The sequence below is a fragment of the Gopherus evgoodei genome, chromosome 5 (genome assembly GCF_007399415.2).
Source record: "Gopherus evgoodei ecotype Sinaloan lineage chromosome 5, rGopEvg1_v1.p, whole genome shotgun sequence".
Taxonomy (NCBI): Eukaryota; Metazoa; Chordata; order Testudines; family Testudinidae; genus Gopherus; species Gopherus evgoodei.
This window is the reverse complement of record NC_044326.1, coordinates 88,154,097-88,173,804: the sequence shown is the minus strand read 5'-3', so window position 1 is coordinate 88,173,804 and position 19,708 is coordinate 88,154,097. Positions and strand designations below refer to the sequence as shown.

At 41.8% G+C, this 19,708-nt stretch overlaps 1 protein-coding gene across 4 annotated transcripts in view; it reads right to left on the bottom strand.

Moving 5' to 3' along the window:
• Window positions 1-19,708, bottom strand: part of ZNF827 (zinc finger protein 827) — a 126,081-nt gene that overhangs the window by 77,220 nt on the left and 29,153 nt on the right. For 3 of the 4 annotated variants that reach the window (XM_030564394.1, XM_030564396.1, XM_030564397.1), the window contains 2 exons: window positions 18,451-18,623; window positions 2,085-2,565 (listed from right to left, as the gene is read on the bottom strand). In XM_030564394.1, coding sequence (XP_030420254.1) covers window positions 2,085-2,565; window positions 18,451-18,623 — 654 coding nt within the window. The remainder of the gene's footprint in view (window positions 1-2,084; window positions 2,566-18,450; window positions 18,624-19,708) is intronic. The other variant, XM_030564395.1, reaches the window with a different exon arrangement.

The following is a 19,708-nucleotide window of genomic DNA, read 5'->3' as shown; positions in this document are numbered from 1 at the left end:
GAGTTAATAGTGTCATTATAAGAAACTAATCAAAGGGACTGGATTCAGTACGCTAACTGAAACAGAAAAAATACAGCTAATATTTATCAGACCGGTTAAATAAAAGACCACTGCTACTGTTATATAGCCACGCATTTTGCATAGGTAATAGCACCAACTAAGCATATAGTATTTCGAATTATGTTTCAAAATATCAACCCCTCTGGAAAATACATTCCTTCCCCTTTAACATAGCTTTTCTTGTATAGTAAACTTGGTGATGGTGGCAGTACATTTTCATCCAAATATGCGCACACACAAAATTACAGATACATCTCACTCCCCGAGTGACTTTACAGCATGTTGCTAGGTAACAGTGCATACAAGTCAGGTTTCAGGACCTTTAGTAAGTCACCATAAAATAACTGCATGGGTCTTTTTGCATGAATAATGTACATTTGTATCCTTTTTCTGATGCCAACAGATCAGTCACTGAAAACATGATTGTCTGCCAAACTGTAAACAGCACCCCATCAACTGTTACATGAAAAACAACAGATCAAAATATTGTAGGGTTGGTTTTTTTTTTCCAGTTATCAGGCTTTTTCACCTCTTGCTTTCTGCTCTCAATTTATGCTCTAAGCAGCCATCATGAGCTCTATTATCTACAGTGGAGTACGGTCTAGAGAGCCACTTACTGCATAACATGCTCTTAAGCAACACTAATCTAAACTAGTTGTCAGAACCACAACAAAAATCGGGCTTCTTCTAGGGGTTAAGTTTGAAATTCAACAGCAACAAAATAAGGTGCAAACAAAAAATGTTTTTCCATAACAAAAAAGGGGAAAAAAGTCAACATGTACTGCTAAAATCCAGAAGTTTCCATAGCTTCTTTTGAAACTTAATGAGAGCTGTTTGCTGTTCCCTGACTTCTCATTCATCTTTTCCTCTCCCTTTTGCTTTGTGTTGGGTTGGCTCTATGAACCCTGAGACTTATTTTCCATCTCTCCTTGTTCCATCCTGTGTTCTCAGGTAAAAGTCTCTGTACTCCCAGAGGTACAAAGGTCTGGGGCAGATGAGGACACTAGGCCATTTCAAAAGACAAGACTGAAGTGTGACTGAGCAAAGGGACATTAGACCAGCGCTTGATCCTCTGGTTCACCTGGCAAAAACATTTACTAAAATGCAAGTCACAGTCCATTTAAAGGAATGCAGTGACCAGTTATTCTCCATTTAAAAAGGTATTGTAAACTTCCAAAGGGCAGAAATGGCATATGGAAAGCACCTTGGGCACTGCCATCACCATGTAAGGCAGAACTGATTCCCTACCAACCATTTTTTCCCTTCCTCTGTTTTACATTTTCAAGCCCAAACTTTGAAGATGTTTAGCTAATAATGCCTTACCCCCACCTCTGGCATATTCCCAAAACTGAAATGTTCAGTAAAACCAACAATAGAAGACAGAAAATACAACAGATTCTCCCTAGGCACATACACTCAATTTCATAAAATTATTCTGCAGGCAACACTCCGAGGAAGGGGAAAAAAAATAGAAGCGTGGTCTGCATTAAATAGCGATTTCAATTAAAAATAAAGGTTTTCAGAAGTTCTTCATGTGCCTCTTAGGCTACCAACATTTTGATGATAATAATCAAGAAAATGAAGTAACATCTTCCATTCTTTATTAGCATTGATTAACTAGGCCTCACACACCCCTGTGAAGTGGGGTCAAGCATTATAAGCCCCATTTAAGAGACGGTAAAGGGCTGAGGAAGGTTAAAGGCTAGATTTTCAGAGATGCTGGGCAACAATAGCTCTGACTTCAGCTGCAACTGTGGATGCTCAGCATTTCTGAAAATGGTACCCAAAAGGACTAGTCTGTCGCCACATTGACTCAGTAACAGAATCTGGAGTTCCTATTCCCAGCCTTCTAATACAATAATTAGGTGTGACCTTCCAAAAAAAAAAAAAACAACCAACAATTTCCTGTTTTAAAGTCAGGTGAAAAAAATAAATGTATGGCAATTTCAGGAATGAGTGGATGCACACCAAAGGGGGGTTTTAAGGTGAGAAGGAGCAGCAGCTGCCGCCTGCCGTTCAGTTACCTGACAGCTTCATGAGAAAGTCTGATGCCATCTTGACGGAGATGTCCTGGCTGAATAGTGATGAAGCTGTATTGGCCATGTAGTCAGAGGAGTCTTTCAGCTTTGTGTTGTTCATGGCTCTGTCAACAGTGCTGAAAGCAAAGGATTTAGCTGAGATGCTGTTGTCATCTTTGGGTTCTTCCTTTACTACTAAAGGTGGGACACCAGCACTGGCCTGCCCAGCCACCTCAAGTGTTTTAGACACAGATGCTGTCCCTGTAAGCTCAGATCCTCTTTCCCTCTGTTGCCCAGCGCAGGAATCATTATTTAGCTGCGGCGACCCCTTGACTTCAGTTTCTGGGATTTCCTCCTTCACTTTGGCTTCTGTCCTGAGGAAGTGCTGATGGCAACGCATGTGGAGTTTCAGGCTGAAGTGGCGTGAAGAAGTGAAAGGGCATAGCTGGCATTGAAATGTTTCTCCCCTGTCTTGATGCTGATGAACCTGATTATGTGGTTGAAAACAAACACATACATTTAAAGACAATGATATAAAAATATTCTAATGGTCTGTCCCATATATCTGTCTCACACACAATTTTATAAATACGTCAATTCATTAGTGAATATGTCATTACAAGACTCTTGCTAAAAAGATCAATTTCTAATAAACATAGTATGGCACAGCCTAGGCAGCAAAAAACATAAGTTCTGGACCCAGTTCAAAAAACAGATATGTCCTGTTTCTGCACCATAGAAATCGGAAGTCCTTTTTATATGAATAAACCTTTATGATCTGGCTGTAATGGCTATCATTGTATAAAATTCTGACTCCTCAATTCAGACAGGCAGCTGGTTCTTGGACAAGAACCTTATTTATTGTGTATTTTGTTAAGTGTTATACCTATACCATTCTGTAAATAATGATATTTCAGTGCAAACTTTGAAAATGCTAACTTGTATAACAAATACTGTAATCAACTTAGGTCCCATATTAATTCTCCATTATGAGAAAAACACAGTTCTTGTTTATATCAAAGAGTCACTGAAATAGTTTGTTGAGAACTAATTCTAGCAGAAAATGAAAGAGTCTGTTATGACAGGATATGATAAAGTATTTGCATCACATTCTGATTTATCAAGTGTTACCTGGTGGACATTTTCTTTTATCTTCTATATTTTAGACGATAAATTCTTCCACACAGGGACCATATCTTCCTGTGTGTTTTGTACACTGCCCATTACAATGGGACTCCAACCCTACCACGGCCTTTGGGAGCTACCACTTGGGTACGTACGTACGTACGTACGTACGTACGCACGTACGTACGTACGCACACACACACACACACACACTCTCTCTCTCTCTCTCTCTCTCTCTCTCTCTAATTTGTAGATTAATTTAGTATTCATGACAGGGAGGGAACAAGCATAATTAGGGCCCTACCAAATTTGTGGCCATGAAAACTGTGTTCCAGACCATGAAATCTGGCGTCTCCCCACACCCTGTGAAATCTGGTCTTTTGTGTGCTTTTACCCTATACTATAGAGATTTCACAAATTGAGGGACCTGACCCAAAAGGGAGTTCAGAAGGTGGTCACAAAGTTATTTTAGAGGGTTCACATTATTGCCACCCTTACTTCTGCACTGCCTTCAGATCAGGGCAACTGGAGAGTGGCAGCTGTTAGCTGGGCACCCAGCTCTGAGGGCAGCACCCTGCCAGCAGCAGCGCGAAAGTAAGGGTGACAATACCATACCATGCCACCCTTACTTCTGTGCTGCTACCTTCAGAACTGGGCGACTGGAGAGTGGCAGCTGCTGACTCAGGGCCCAGCTCTGCAGGCCGCATCACAGAAGTGTGTCAATACCATACCATGCCATTCTTACTTCTGTGCTGCTGTTTGCGGCAGCTCTGCCTTCAGAGCTGGGTTCCTGGCCAACAGCTGCTGCTCTCCAGCAGCAGCGCAGAAGTAAGGGTAGCAGTACTGCAACCCCCCCTCCCCTTATAATAACCTTGCAACTCCCCCACCCACAATTCCTTTATGGATCAGGACCCCTAAATTACAACACCTTGAAATTTCTGATGATAATAGCTGAAATCATGAAATTTACAATTTAAAAAAAATCTTATGACCGTGAAATTGACCAAAATGTACCATGAATTTGGTAGGGCCCTAAGCATAATGATAGCAAACTTTCCCAATGTACTTTAAATTCAGACTCTAGCAGCCATGCTATTCAAGCCCTGGGTATTCCTTTTACAAATACTGGTAAAGATGTAAATTTGTTCCATTCTGTTTGGTGATTGTATAATCTGGACAAAAGGGCACTCAGCTGAGATCAACACACTCATTTACACTTGTGACCTAAACAGGATTTGAACTCAGGCCTGCATAGATGTACGGTTAGCGAAGCAATCAAATCTTGCATGCCATTTAGCCCTTCTCAATTCAGTGAAAGTACATTTCATTGATGTTGCTAAGATTTATACTGTAGCAGCACCCAAATGCCCCAAACAGGATCAGGCCTCGTTGTGTATGTGCTGTACAAACACTCAGTACGAGATAATCCCTGCTGCACCAAGTTTACAGAATGACATTCTCAATGTGATAGAAATGTGTTATTTACAGCCAAAAATAATTTTAAGATGTTAAAAGTTGCAGCTAACAAAATGGAGATATTAAGAGCTAATGCTGAAACCCAGTCCTTGTAGCACCCGAAGTGGGTTTTAAAACCAACCCCGCTTACAGCAGAACATCTGTATAATATATCATAAATAATAAGAATTTGTAAAGAAAACAAACAAAATTAGTTATCTGTACTACTGGAAATATTGTGATATAGAAGTGACTTTTTTCTTTATCAAAAGACACTGAAATGTACTAACAGTTGCAAGCTCCTTCAGTATAGCAACTTTATCTCCTACACCCACTAAATTCATGTGTGCCTGGCTGAATCTTTAGGATCCCCATCAATCAGTGTCTCCCTGCGCCCACATTTAACCACTTCCGCCAGAGGACCCATGTCATAAATATGACTCCTTATGAAGGCTGTCAAAGTCACTGTTGCTGTCAGGTGGCAAAGTTGTGTGGAAGCCCAGTTTCTTCTCCCAGGGGCTCAGAATGCCACCTCTGCAGTTTCCAGAGTTCAGAGAGAGGTGACGGGTCTGTTCGTTTTCGATTTCTCTTGTGACAGGTCACAACAGCAACATCGCCAAGCTGACCATGACTTGCTTTATTTTGAAACAAAATGCACGTTAGGTGACAATTTTGTGGATTATACAATAAATAAAAAAGGAAAAATTCTTGCTCACTGGATCCAAATTCAGGGATTCCTGTTTAAACCATAGGAAATGGATGAAACAAGTTTCCAGAGCAGTGACTAGCACACCTATAGTAGTATTTTAAAAATTCCAATAAATTAATTGGTTTGAAAAATATAAATACTGATAAAAAACAGAAAATGATAATTTTCATTTAAAGGGATTTTAACTGTCATTCACTTCCTGGTCCTGGATTGCAGGAAAGAACGTAGTTATTGACATATTGGATGGTCCATCTACAGTTGTCCAGTCTCCTCTCTCTGATAATGACTACTTCCAGATGTTTCACAAGGAGAAACAATAAACCCTGGAATGGATAGCTATAGGGCAAGTTTCTTCCTAAATCCTATTCAGCTTATACCTTGGAGCAGGGGTAGGCAACCCATGGCATGTGTGCCAAAGGCGGCACATAAGCTGATTTTCAGTGGCACTCACACTCCCCGGGTCCTGGCCACCAGTCTGGGGGGCTCTGCACTTTAATTTAATTTTAAATGAAGCTTCTTAAACATTTTTTAAATCGTATTTACTTTACATACAACAATAGTTTAGTTATATATTATAGACTTATAGAAAGAGACCTTATAAAAACATTAAAATGTGTTACTAGCATGTGAAACCTTAAATTAGAGTGAATAAATGAAGACTCGGCACACCACTGCTGAAAGGTTACCGACCCCTGCCTTGGAGCATGAGGACCTTATTTTATCCTATTTGATATAACGGTGGATGTTCTCCTTGTCTGTATAATTGTCTAAACTTTGTTTTAATGCTGCAGTGTTCTTGGTCTGAAATGAGATCCTGTGGACAATGCGTTATAAAGGCTCAGGCCCTGATCCTGAAATGACTTTTGCATCAATTAACCTGAAGCATGCTAGTAGTCCCATTGACTTCAAAGGATCTATTCACTTAAACTTCAGCTTGTGCATGTTTGCAGAATTGGTTCCAGTTAGGTGGGGATTAAAATATTTCCTTTTCATCAGTTTTAAATTTGTTTCTGGCAGCTGAATTCAGTGTCCTCTTGTTCTCATATTACAAGAAAGAATAAAAAGAAGTTTGATTTACCTTCTCCATCACATTCATTACTTCAGTCTTGCCACCTCCTCTCTAATCTAAGCAATTAAATTCTTTTCAGTTCCTTTCTTCATAGGAAGTTCTTATCATGCTGCTAATCATTTTGTTGCCTGTTTTTGAACCTCTTGTATCTGTATATAGTTTTTTGATTGAGCAGAACTGAATACAGAATTACAGGCGAGAGCATGCCATCTATTTATATAGTGACATTATAGTATTTTCAGTATTATTGCTGTCCCAGTCTACATACATTCAAACATTTTGTTTGCTCTTTTAACCACTTCTGCACAATGAGAAGATGTTTTCATTCAGCTGTGTACAGTGATACTCAGGTATTTTTCCTGAATGAGCATGATTAGTTTAAACTGTTCCTTCTAATAAGCATGCCCTTGCATTTGTCAACAATAATTTCATTTGCCATTGTGCTGACTAATCACCTAGCTTTTTTACGCCTTCTGAAGATCTTCTCAATTCCTCCTAGTCTTGACTCTCCTAAGTAATGTTGCATCATCTGCAATTTTGCCAGTTCCCTATTCACTCCTTTTTCTAGACCATTACTAAATAGATCAAACAATACTAGTCCTAGTATAGAGAAATCTGCAGTTAACCTCGTCATACTTCACAGATTAATATATTCCTAACTGTTGTTTTACTGTCTCTAAACCAATTTCTAATCTGTGATAGTACTTTACCCCTCACTCCACAACTACTTAATTTTCTTGACAGCCTCTTGGTGAGGGACTTTGCCAAAGGCTTTTTAAAGGCCAAATTAATTATCTCAACTGAATCTCCATTATCCATTATTTTGATGACACACTCAAACTTTTCCAGTATATGAGAATATGATTTTCCTTTACAGAAGCCATGTACCCCTATCATATCATGTTATTCAAGATGTTCTATTCTATTTTTGTCGTTTTAACCAGTTTTCCTTGTATTGGTCTGTGTCTTTTTTAAAGACAGGTTCAAGATTTGCAGTCTTCCAGTCTACTGGCTGATTTTAATAAGTGACATTTTTCTCAGCAGCTTGGTCACTTTATTTTTAAATTCTTTCAGAGCTTTCGGGTGTACATCACCTGGTGCAGGTCACTCATTTTTCTATACATTTACCTACTTGTTCCCGAACTACTTTTTTTGGCACCTCAGCCTCTAACAGTGTCTCACCTTTATTACTTGTAAAGAGTAGCTCTGAAGCATCTTCCCAATGTGATGAATTCTGATCCAAAGACAACCTTTAGTTTCTGTGAAACATCATTATCCTCCTTAATTGTTCCCTTAACTCCTTGGCAGTCAAGTGGACCCACCAATTCTCTCGTAAAAATCCTGAGTCTAATACACTTAGAAATTAAAGAGTAAATAAACAAAAACAATTTTTTTCTGACCTACTTACTATCTGACAATTTAGCTGCCATAGTTTATGCTCTTTACTTACTATTGATTTTGTTTGGGATGGATATCTATTTTCTGGAGGACATAACTGGCTAAAACACCTTCTTGAACCTTGCAATTTAACCGTATTTCTCCCCTGCCCCACTTTGCCTTCCTGTTTCCATTTCTGTTTAGTGATATGCATGCTTTTGAGGCCTTGTTAGGATACGATTGAGAACTCACTATGCTAAGACCAAAAATTATAATTTTCTCTTTTCATTTAGGGTATTTTTCCTCTCTCAAAACAAAAACAACTGTCCTTTCTAAAGTTCAGTATTACCATGTGTGATGGGGTGGACTAGGCCAGGCCCTCTGCTGGAGGCCTCATGACTCTGCTACACCCATCCCAGGAATGGAGCAGTGGAGAGGTCCTCCAAGCAGACTAGAGTGGCTGCAGGGGAAGCAGCCAGTCAAGGCCCAGGAGGACTATATAAAAGGAACTGCAGACGGTAGCAGTGGCTTGGAGCTGGAGAAGAAAGGACTGTGTGCTTGGCTGGAAAAGAAGCATGATCATGGACAGCTAAGTGAGGACAGGGACAAGCTCCTGGCTGGCTGCCAAGACTGAGCTAAAGGCAGCTTGCTAACAGGGACCAGGGGAGCAATGAAGGAGCACGGGGCTGGCTGCAGAGACTGAGTAGGGACTTAGCTTGGGGAGGGGCTGCAGGAAGGTAGTGCCTCCAGGGAGAAAACCCTGGGGATATGGCCACATACCAGGGCCAGAACTGGTTTAAAGATTGTGGACACACCCAATCAGAGGGGGCACTCACAAGAGGTGGATGCCAACCCTATTGCACCATAGACTCATAGACTTTAAAGTCAGAAGGGACCATTATGATCTTCTAGTCTGACCTCCTGCACAACGCAGGCCACAGCATCTCACCACCCACTCCTGTAACAAACCCCTGACCTATGTCTCAGCTATTAAAGTCCTCAACTTGTGGTTTAAAGACTTCAAGCTGCAGAGAATCCTCCAGTGAGTGACCCACGCTGCAGAGGAAGGCAAAAAATCTCGAGGGCCTCTACCAATCTGCCTGGAGAAAAATTCCTTCCCGACCCCAAATATGGTGATCAGTTAAACCCTGAGCATGTGGGCAAGACTCACCAGCCAGAAACCCAGGAAAGAATTCTCTGTAGTAACTCAGATCCCACCCTATCTAGTGTCCCATCACAAGCCATTGGGCAGATTTACCGCTAATAGTCAAAGATCAATTAATTGCCAAAATTAGGCTATCCCATCATACCATCCCTTCCATAAACTTATCAAGCTTAGTCTTGAAGCCAGATATGTCTTTTGCCTCCACTGGCAAATGGCTGGAAGGCTGTTCCAGAACTTCACTCCTCTGGTGAAGGAGTGAAGTTCTGGTTCTAGTTCTAACTGATGGTTAGAAACCTTCATCTAATTTCAAGTCTAAACTTCCTGATGCTAGTTTTGGTATGATCCCTCCCCTAAGGATGTTGAACTTACTTACATTCTTCATTAATCTAAATAATACAAAGAGGTTGAATTGCTAAATTGAGAATAGCCTCTCCCCATACGTGCTCTAGGACTAGCTGTTCCAGAAAAACAATAATTTGAAGTGTCAAATTTCTTCTTTTTATCTTGTCCTAATGTGAAAATTGACCAGTTTACATACAGATCTTTGAAGTCACCCATTATTATTATAATAGACTTAGCTGCTGCTTTGCTATTCCACAATGTTGTGCATTCAGTATCCATTTTCTAATCAGGAGGGTAATATATTTGTATTCCTATGGCATGGAATTTTTGCAGATTCCACAGTATTGTCCTCTTCACACAGAATCTTTGGTTGGGTATAATTCTACTTATCCCCAAACAATTTATGTTTTCTGAAATAGTTTATACCCATGTAATACAGATTCTTTTTTTTTGTTATTCCACAGTGATTCAGCAATGCTTGCTATGTCTACTGTGTCAAGGAGCACTTCAGTTACTAGGCAATCGAGTTCACCCCTATTTTTGCTTTAAGGTTCTTGTATTGTTATATAGACACACACTTATTTTTGGCCATATGCTTATTCTTAAGTCCTTATGCGGATACACCATTGCTCTTCTGGAATATAATTTTGTGATCTTAACCAACCCCTCTGCAAATAGTGTTGGAAGTCTAGCAGAAAGCTGTGTCTTAGCACGTGCATGCTCCATAGATACGGAGTGGTTCAAAGCTGGGTGCCTGAAGCCTGCAGCAGTGTTCTGAGGTGAATTTCCATCCATACCTACCTATCAGGGGAAATTGAAAAAATTGAGATTTTATTCCCAAATTATCACTCTCCCTTATGTTATTTTTTGTCATTTCAAAATAAGTACATAGCAATCTTTTTTTGAATTAGGAAAATAAATTCCAGTTGTATATTAAACCCAGACAGGGAAGGGCTTACAAACTGTCGTCTTTGTTGCCTTTTTTTTTCCCTTCGGAAATCCTCTTTGTTCCATCCTTATGCCAGTCAACTTCACTTTCCTCAGGTGTAGCACCAGTTTAAATCATGTTGCAGTACCAGAAATGAGTCCTGAGTTCCTGGGAGCAGACCAGATAGGCCTTCCACACATAAGGACTGAAACTTCGAGTTATGAATGTTTTTTGTCTCAACCCAGGTGAATAAAAACTAATTTTAGTGTACATTTCTGTACTGAATATATTTTAGGTTTTTCTATAGGTATCATTATGGAATCCAAATGTCATACAACTATTAAACATAAAAATGTGCATGCCCTAAATGACACTATTCTCACAGCCTCCCTTGTTTATGAAAGGCACCTGTGGGTATTTTTCCTTCCTGCCTTTCACTTCCTTGCCTCCTGTGCAAGTAGGTGGTGGAAAGAGGTCCTTGGATAAAACTTTATCAAAAAGGTAGGTATAAAGCTGAACACGGTCAGGGTTAGAATCAGTCCAGTACCCTATAGTTACATGTTCTATAGCTGGAGTCAAGACACCAGAAGTGCTCTGCTCCTTGCAATGTTGTACTCTAGTCCAAACTCACTGGCATGACAGTTAACATAAAGCTATCAAAACTGATTTTCTAAGAAATGAAAAAGGCAAAGAAGATGCCCTAAGCAAACACCTACAAGTCACTAATAAAAATCAAAACTCAGATTCCCGAATTATAATAGAAAGGTGCACAACATCTAGAATTCTAGAGGAAGGTAAAGGTACTGTGACCCAAGGCTGTGCTGCCGTAAGAAAATTAAGAAAAGGCTCCTAGATTTTGATGACAGTGGGTGAAGACTGCAATAGATTAATGCTTTGAACAATCCTGTCTGCCATCCTGCTCTACTGAACATAAAACATGACACAAATCTCTCAACACACTTATACAAAAAAAGGGTTGGATTTTGATGGAATCCTGTCTGAGCAAGATGGTGCAGATTGACAAACAAATCCATTCCATTAAAGACTTCATTTTTGAGTCATTCTTTTGTTCTACAAAAAGAACAGGACTACTTGTGGCACCTTAGAGACTAACAGATTTATTGTAGCATAAGCTTTCGTGGGCTACAGCTAGAAACCATAGGCCCTGGAGATGGTATACAATCTCGGCTGCAGCCAGGGATTTAGCCTGAATTTATAGTAGACTCAGTGGGTGTGGCTAGTGGCAACACTTTGTGTAGGATAAAGAGGAGAGACTCCTATCTGCCAGAGTAAGATAAAGTAGTTTCAGAGGAATGGTAGGACACTGAAAGGCTGTGAAATCTCCAGCAAAAGAAAGTATACTGTGCCTCTGATTAACTGCTTTAGTTTTTGTTTTACCCTATTCTATTTAATTTTTCTTTTGGTTTTGTTTCTAGTTTTTTGTTCGTATTTTATGTCTGTGTACTTTTGTTTTTGGAAACACTTTTTTTTTTCTTTAAATAGAGAGAGTTAAGGAAATATTTTATATTGTGGTAAAATAAAACTGTGTTTCTTTTGTCATCAGCTTACCCCATCACCAAAGAAAACTCATGTCATTCTGGCAGGGTGCCAGTGACTTTATTAAACACATATTCTCTATCCCCCTCACCAACCACACATGTATTTTGGATTCATCTTGATTTTGTCCTCCCTGATGCACCACATTGTTATGAGGGGCCTACTCAAAAGGGAATATAAATAAATATATCTCAAGCCCTAATGTCACTATACTATCAACAAAAAATATTTTCCAAACTCTTATACTGTAATTCTGATCATTTGAATGTGCCAGTAAACCAGAGACTACCAAAGTAAGCATGTGAGACCAAATGTGGCCCATACAATCCTTATATGCCCTTATCTCTAACAGAGTGGTATGACCAGTGAAGGCCACAGTTCCCACTATGTAATGGTCCATTTTGGCCTGTGACATCACACTGTGTTGAGTGCTGATATTTGAAGTCTGCAGGCCTCATCTCTATATCATGGATAATTTGCTCCAGTTTATTTTACTTGTTGATTCATTTATAAAATCTCATCTCTTACAATTGACTCAGGGTATATGAATATTGCTTTTTTAAAACCCCACCAAGTTAATCAATATTAATCCCTAGTAGATGCACTTCATCCTACAAACCAGGAGTAAACTTAACACAATGTCCCTATACTCACCCACTTAAAATAAAGAGAAAACCAGTGGGCTTTTACTTCATATTGATATGCAGACTCTGTTAGAACAAAGGAGGAATGAATGACAGAGTTGAGGGCCCTCCACTCAGAACACTCTGTCACCAACCTGCAGAGGTTTAAATCTGGGAACACTTTGTTCAAGTACATGTCAGTTGATCTCACACATTATGGTGAAATGGGGTGAGAATACAGGCTTACAGATACAAGTTATCTGAGACATAAAGGGTTTTAAAGATCACTATCAACACTTTGAATCACATCTGGACATATAACAGCCTCACACACACATGAGCAGAAGGAGTGTCAGAGTGAGACCTTCTGGGACTATCCATGAGAGCAGCCTCAGGGCAGATTAGTGGCTACTCAACACCACCCTCTAGTGCAGGGGTGGGCAAACTTTTTGGCTTGAGGTCCACATCTGGGTGAGGAAATTGCATGCAGGGCCATGAATGTAGGGCTGGGGCAAGGGGTTGAGGGTGCAGGAGGGACTGGAGGGGGTGTGGTAAGCAGGAAGGGGTTCAGGGCAAGGGGGTTGAAATGTAGGAGGGGGGAAAAGTGTGGCAGAGGGCTCGGGTGCAGGAGGGGGTGCGGCATGTGGGAGGGGGCTCAGGGCAAGGGTTCGGGGTGTGGGCTCTAGCCCAGCACTGCTTAACTTGAGCAGCTCCAGGGTGGCAGCAAGGCTAAGGCAGGCTCCCTGCCTACTCTGGGTCTGCACTGCTCCCGAAAGCAGCCAGCACTACGACCCTGCGGCCCCTGGGGGAGAAGGGGCAGAGGACTCCGTGTGCTGCCCTCGCCTATGGGTAACTTCCCCCGAAGCTCCCATTGGCCACCCCGCCCCCCACAGGGACGTGGTGCCGGTCGCTTCTGGGAGCAGCGCGGGGCCAGGACAGGCAGGGAGCCTGCCTTAGCCCTGCAGCGCCATGGGGATGGCAATCCCACAGGCTGGATCTAAAGTCCTGACGGTCCAGATCCAGCCCACAGGCCATAGTTTGCCCACCCCTGCTCTACTCTCATTATGAACTAAAGTAATTTTATATCTAAGTGGCCCTTGGTTTGGGCAGCATGGATGCTTCTCACATGTAAACATATTAGAGAAAGCAATGATGTTACCAAGTCTTCTTCAAAATGTTGTTAGCGCTGGAGAAGAGTGTGTGCATATAGTGGTGGTGACAGGGTTAATCATATTTATAAAAATTCTAATTTGGGGTTTATATTTTATTTTACTCCTAACCCACCACACAGAAATATAAATACTTGTCTCAATGGTTATGATCAAGAATTTAAATATACTCCTTGCATTCATAAGTCCTTTACTGTACTGGTTATCGATTTGTCCTGAAAGCATTTTAAGACAATATAACCTATATGAACCCTGCAACTCTCAGTTGTGATACTGTCACAAGCTAGGGTCTGTATCATAAAGGGGCACACAGCTAGGATCAGCTGTAATTTCTATTACAGTTTTGCTCTTATGGATTTATAAAAACATTGTTTTAACTGATATTGGGATAAAACTGGCATACTAGTTGTCAACATAATTGCAATTTTTCTGCTCATGAATAGCTTGCCTTGGTTAAACACTGTTTCTCAATATAGAACAATTTAGTACTCAATTTAGTAGAACAACTAAAAATATTTTTTGGTGCTGTCGGATTTCTTTTCAGGACTCTGCTTTATCTAATTAATTCCTTGGTATTTTTTGTTACTTTGAAAATTTTTGTTGAAGACAAATTTTGAAAAATGGCAATTGGACAGTTTGATGTTTTTATCTGTGTTACAGAGAAGTTTCCATAAAATCATCACCACCTTATTGCATAGAATACTATATGATCTGTATATCTGTCTGATTGTTGTAAGGGAGTTTACTGTATGAAGACAGAGATAATTCAAGGAGAGGCTGATACCCTGTAGGTAGGAAAGAGTAGCATGGCTTCAAATAGCCATCCAGCAACCAACAATTAAGAGACAGTGCAAGAACCATTCATTCACTTTGATGTCCTACCTCTGACCCTCTGCTAAAATTGCCAGAAGAGCTTGTCAAGACAGGGGACCCATCTGGTAAACAAAGGAGAACCTAAGGCCCCGGAAACTGAAACAGAGGACTTCTCAGAGGGATTAAAAGTGACTCTCTCTAGGGAAGGGAGAACTGTTTGCAGGAGACCGTAAAGAAAGGCCTGCCTAGGGTTTTTAAGAAGGGATGACAAGCCTCTAGGTAAGACAGATCTGCATATAGGCTGTTTATTGTTTAACCCCCCCCCTTTTTTTTCTTATGCTATGCTTTGTTTCTACGCTTAAGATTAAACAATATTTTTGTTTGAGAAGGCCTGTCTGGTCACTGACTCCCAAAGAACTACAGGTACTGAATCCAGTCAGACCCGCCAGGTAAGCACAATCGATTCACGGGGTACTGTAGCCGAGGACTCTAAAGCCTGGTCTACTCTACGCGTTTAAACTGATTTTAGCAGTGTTAAACCGATTTAATGCTGTACCCATCCACACTAGGAGGCCCTTTATATTGATATAGGGCTCTTTAAATCAGTTTCTGTACTCCTCCCTGACGAGAGGAGTAGCGCTAAAATCGGTATTACCATATCGGATTAGGGTTAGTGTGGCCGCAAATTGACGGTATTGGCCTCCGGGCAGTATCCCACAGTGCACCACTGTGACCGCTCTGGACGGCAATCTGAACTCGGATGCAGTGGCCAGGTAAACAGGAAAAGCCCCGCGAAATTTTGATTTTCATTTCCTGTTTGCCCAGCGTGGAGCTCTGATCAGCACGGTGGCAATGCAGTCCCAAATCCAAAAAGAGCTCCAGCATGGACCGTACGGGAGATACTGGATCTGATCGCTGTATGGGGAAACAAATCTGTTCTATCAAAGTTCTGTTACAGAAGACGAAATGCCAAAGCGTTTGAAAAAAAAAATCTACAGGCTACACAGTGCTGTGTGACAAGCGTAACGGAAGGCCAGAGACTCAAATGGATGCTCATGGAAGGAGGGAGGGGGTACTGAGGACTCCAGCTATCTCACAGTCCCCAGCAGTCTCCGAAAAGTATTTGCATTCTTGGCTGAGCTCCCAATGCCCGTAGGTTCAAACACATTGTCCAGCGTGGTTCAGGGAATATCTCGTCAATTTACTCCCCCTGCCCCATGTGAAAGAAAAGGGAAAGAAATTGTTTCTTGACTTCTTTCAATGTCACCCTATGTCTACTGAATGCTGCTGGTAGACGCGATGCTGCAGCAGTGAAGAGCAGTATCCACTCCTCTCCCCTACCCGGTGGCAGACGATGCAGTAGGACTGGTAGCCGTCCTTGTTATCAACCCATGAGTGCTCCTGGCTGGCTTCAGGTGAGGCTGGCTGGGGGCGCCTGGGTGAAAATAGGAATGATTCTCGGTCATTCCCAGTAGATGGTACAGAACGGCTGGTAACCGTCCTCATCATAGCAACTGGGGGCTGAGCTCCATCAGCCCCCTCGCTTTCCTGTGTAAAGAAAAGATTCTGTCCTGCCTGGACTGTCATAGTAGCGGCATGCTGGGCTTCTCTCCCCCGCACCGCTTAATGTCCTGCCTGGACTGTCATAGCACGGAGAGGCTGCCTCCCCCTCATTTTATCTCACTAACAAGTCACTGCTTCTTATTCCCGCATTCTTTATAACTTCATGACACAAACGGGGGGGACACTGCCACGGTAGCCCAGGAAGATTGGGGGAGGAGGGAAGCAACGGGTGGGGTTGTTGCAGGGGCACCCCCCGTGAATGGCATGCAGCTCATAATTTCTGCAGGATCTGACACGGAGCAGCTGTGCTCTCTGATACACTGGTTCTCTAGTACACTTGCCCCATATTCTAGGCAGGACTGACTATTTTTAGAAACCATAAAGGAGGGATTGACTCGGGGAGTCATTCCCAGTTTTGCCTTTGCGCCCCCGGCCGATCTCAGCCAGGGGCACCCATGATAGCAGCAGACAGTACAGAAGGACAGATAACCGTCATCTCATTGCCAATTTACACCGGCAGCAGATGGTACAGAATGACTGATAACCGTCTCTGCTATCATGCAAAAGCAAATGAATGCTGCTGTGTAGCGCTGGAGTATCACCTCTGTCCGCGGCATCCAGTACACATATGGTGACTGTAAAAAAAAAAAAAGCTGAACAGGCTCCATGGTTGCCATGCTATGGCGTCTGCCAGGGCAATCCAGGGAAAAAGGGCGCGAAATGATTGTCTGCCGTTGCTTTCCCGGAGGAAGGAATGACTGATGACATTTACCCAGAACCACCCCCGACAATGATTTTTGCCCCATCAGCCACTGGGCTCTCAACCCAGAATTCTAAGGGGCGGGGGAGACTGCGGGAACTATGGGATAGCTACGGAATAGCTACCCACAGTGCAACGCTCTGGAAATCGACGCTAGCCTCGGACCATGGACGCACACCGCCAAATTAATGTGCTTAGTGTGGCCGCGTGCACTCAACTTTATACAATCTGTTTTATAAAACCGGTTTATGTAAAATCAGAATAATCCCGTAATGTAGATGTACCCTAAGAGTGGGAGAATTGCTCGGTTCCACCTCAGGAGAGGTAGAGGCACAAAGTCGGAGACCTGCGGTGGTGCACTCAGAGATTGGAGAGGGAAGAGAGGTGCAGCTAGCCCTGTAACCATGACAAGTATAAATCAAGATGACTCCACTTAAGTAAATAGTTGTTCTGGTGTAAGTGAGATCAGAATCTGGCCCAGTGTTCTAAAACGTTTTAACGTAACAAATGCTGTAACATATCATGCCTAAAAGTCCAATATTTCCCTGTGTACTTTAAACATATTTATCTGTGTTAATAACTGTAAACAAATAATTCAGACAAACAAAAAATTGTACTCTTACTATAACAGGTCAAATATGCCAGTGAAGGAAACTTAGCAGTTCTGTTCAGTAACTTTATACAGAGACAGGGCCGGTGCAACCCTTTAGGCGACCTAGGGCGCTAGGATTTGGGGGGCGGCATTTCCTTTGGCAGCAACCGCAGTAGCCAGATCTTTGGCCGCCTCGGTTGCCGCCGGCAGGCAAGTGGGGGGGGGCGGCACGCAGGGGAACTTCCCGCCCCAGCTCACCTTTGCCCTGCCTCCTCCCCTACCTAAGCTGCTTGGCGCCGCAAGCCTGGGAGGCGGGAGAAGTGAAGCAGCAACAGGCGTGCTCGGGGTGGAAGCGGAGCAGGGATGAGCTGGGGGGGGCGGGGGGTGCCTCAGTTGGAGGGTGGAGGGTGGGTAGCTGCCGCAGGGGAGGTGCCTCAGGGCGGAGGGGGGGGGGGACAGGGGAGGGCGCAAGCTGGAAGTTTCACCTAGGGCGCAAAACATCCTTGCACCAGCCCTGTATAGAGACTGGATGAGCCAAAGCCCATCTTCACTTCACCAGTGTCCATGCATTGAAGCACACATTATGGTACACGAGAACCATCATACCATATTCTTTAACCCCTGCAACACTTTACTGCCTTTCCATTAAGTTTCTTTGTTGTATTTGTTCATTTTTGCCAGTTTAACATGGACATTTAACCTTCAGGTAGGTTAGGCTTGAAATATAAATTGTGTATAATAAATAAAACCTAAAGTTAATAAAAACATTCTTTACAAAAGCATATTACAATGAAAACAGTTATTGTTTCGGTTTTGAACATTCCCCTGAAATGCCTGCAAACCAAACTTTACAGCACTGTAGTGCCCATACAGGAGAGCCAGAAGGTGAAACTGACTAGACTGTTTTCATTGCCCTAATTATACCAAATCCAAAAGGCAAACAAATTGAAATTTTAAAAATCTAAAACTTTTTGTGCTTTCCTTTTTAACAACATATTAGTAGCAGCACAGGTACGGAAATCAATTTTAAAAAAAAATTATGTGATTTTTAACCAGATAGTTTCTTTTCTATATATTTTTGCTCACTGAGCCAGTCTCTTCATTGTCAGTAAACACTGCCCTTACCTTCATGTGTGATTTGAGATTGTCCTTGCGTGCACAGCGAAATGGACAGAGTGGGCACTGATGACTTTTTAAACCTGTATGAATCACCATGTGTCGTTTCCAGTAACTCTTCCTCTTTATAACCAACCCACAGATTGGACACTGAAAGGGTTTTCCTCCTTCTTCTTCTGAGGCTTAGTGGAGGGAGAAAAGAAAAAGAGAAGATCCTTTACAGCCACTGGTAGAAAACTTTCCCCTCATAAACATACCCAAATATCATTTTACAACTTTAGATTTTCATCTGCAAAGACAGACAGTACTGGTTAAACACCAACACCCACCAAAGGTTTCAGTTCCTCGTCTTCCATATTCAAACCTCCCTAATCTAGTTAAGTTCCCTCTTGACATATGTAATTTAAGATTCATTCATCAAGTTAAAGTCTCAAAAACATTATTTGATAGATAATGAAAACAGAAGATATTAAATACAGAATTCTTCACACTTCTTAACCAAAAACCATACTGGCATCATAAACCTGGCCTGGAGTATGTCAGAACAGACTCATTTCAGAATCCCTGCTGTAGAACTTGTTTACTTATGGCGCAGCAGATGCTGCTGCCACTTCAGTCATCAGGTGGTCTTAGGGTCTTGGGATTTTTTTCTTCTTCTATCCTGTCTCTCTGGTTGCCAGTGCATTAAACCTACTGCCTTTTTCTAGACATTTGGACACTATTTTGCACAGTATCGTCCATTGTAAGAGGGAATGGCAACCAAAGCTCAGGAAAGACGTTTGTGTTTGTCAAGCAAATATAATTTATCTACTAAATATGGAATAATCACCAGGCTAAGGGGAAGGTAGATTCTTTGTTGTTGACGTGACACAATAAAACATTCTGACATCTCACTACAAATGCCTCTGCCCATGAGGAGGAAGTTTGTAGTGTTGTCGTTGAACTAGAAGATAATTTTTGTGATTGCTAAAAGGCAGTTTGATTATTTCTGAAAATCCAGAAGTTAGTAGTGTCTATCCTGCTATTTTGAATTATTTCCAGACTATTTCAGGTCATTAGATAATGTATTCATCAGCTATTTTCTGCCTGCAAGAATTCATGAAATTTAACATTTCCTCTGATTGGAAACCAACCAATAAAACCTCCAGAATGATTTTGTAATATGTTTCAGTATAATTCCTACTAGCTAGTAGGAGACAAAAATATAATTCGTCTGATTACGTAGTCCTTCTGACCTAATCAACAAGCCTGAGAGAAAGAGTACATT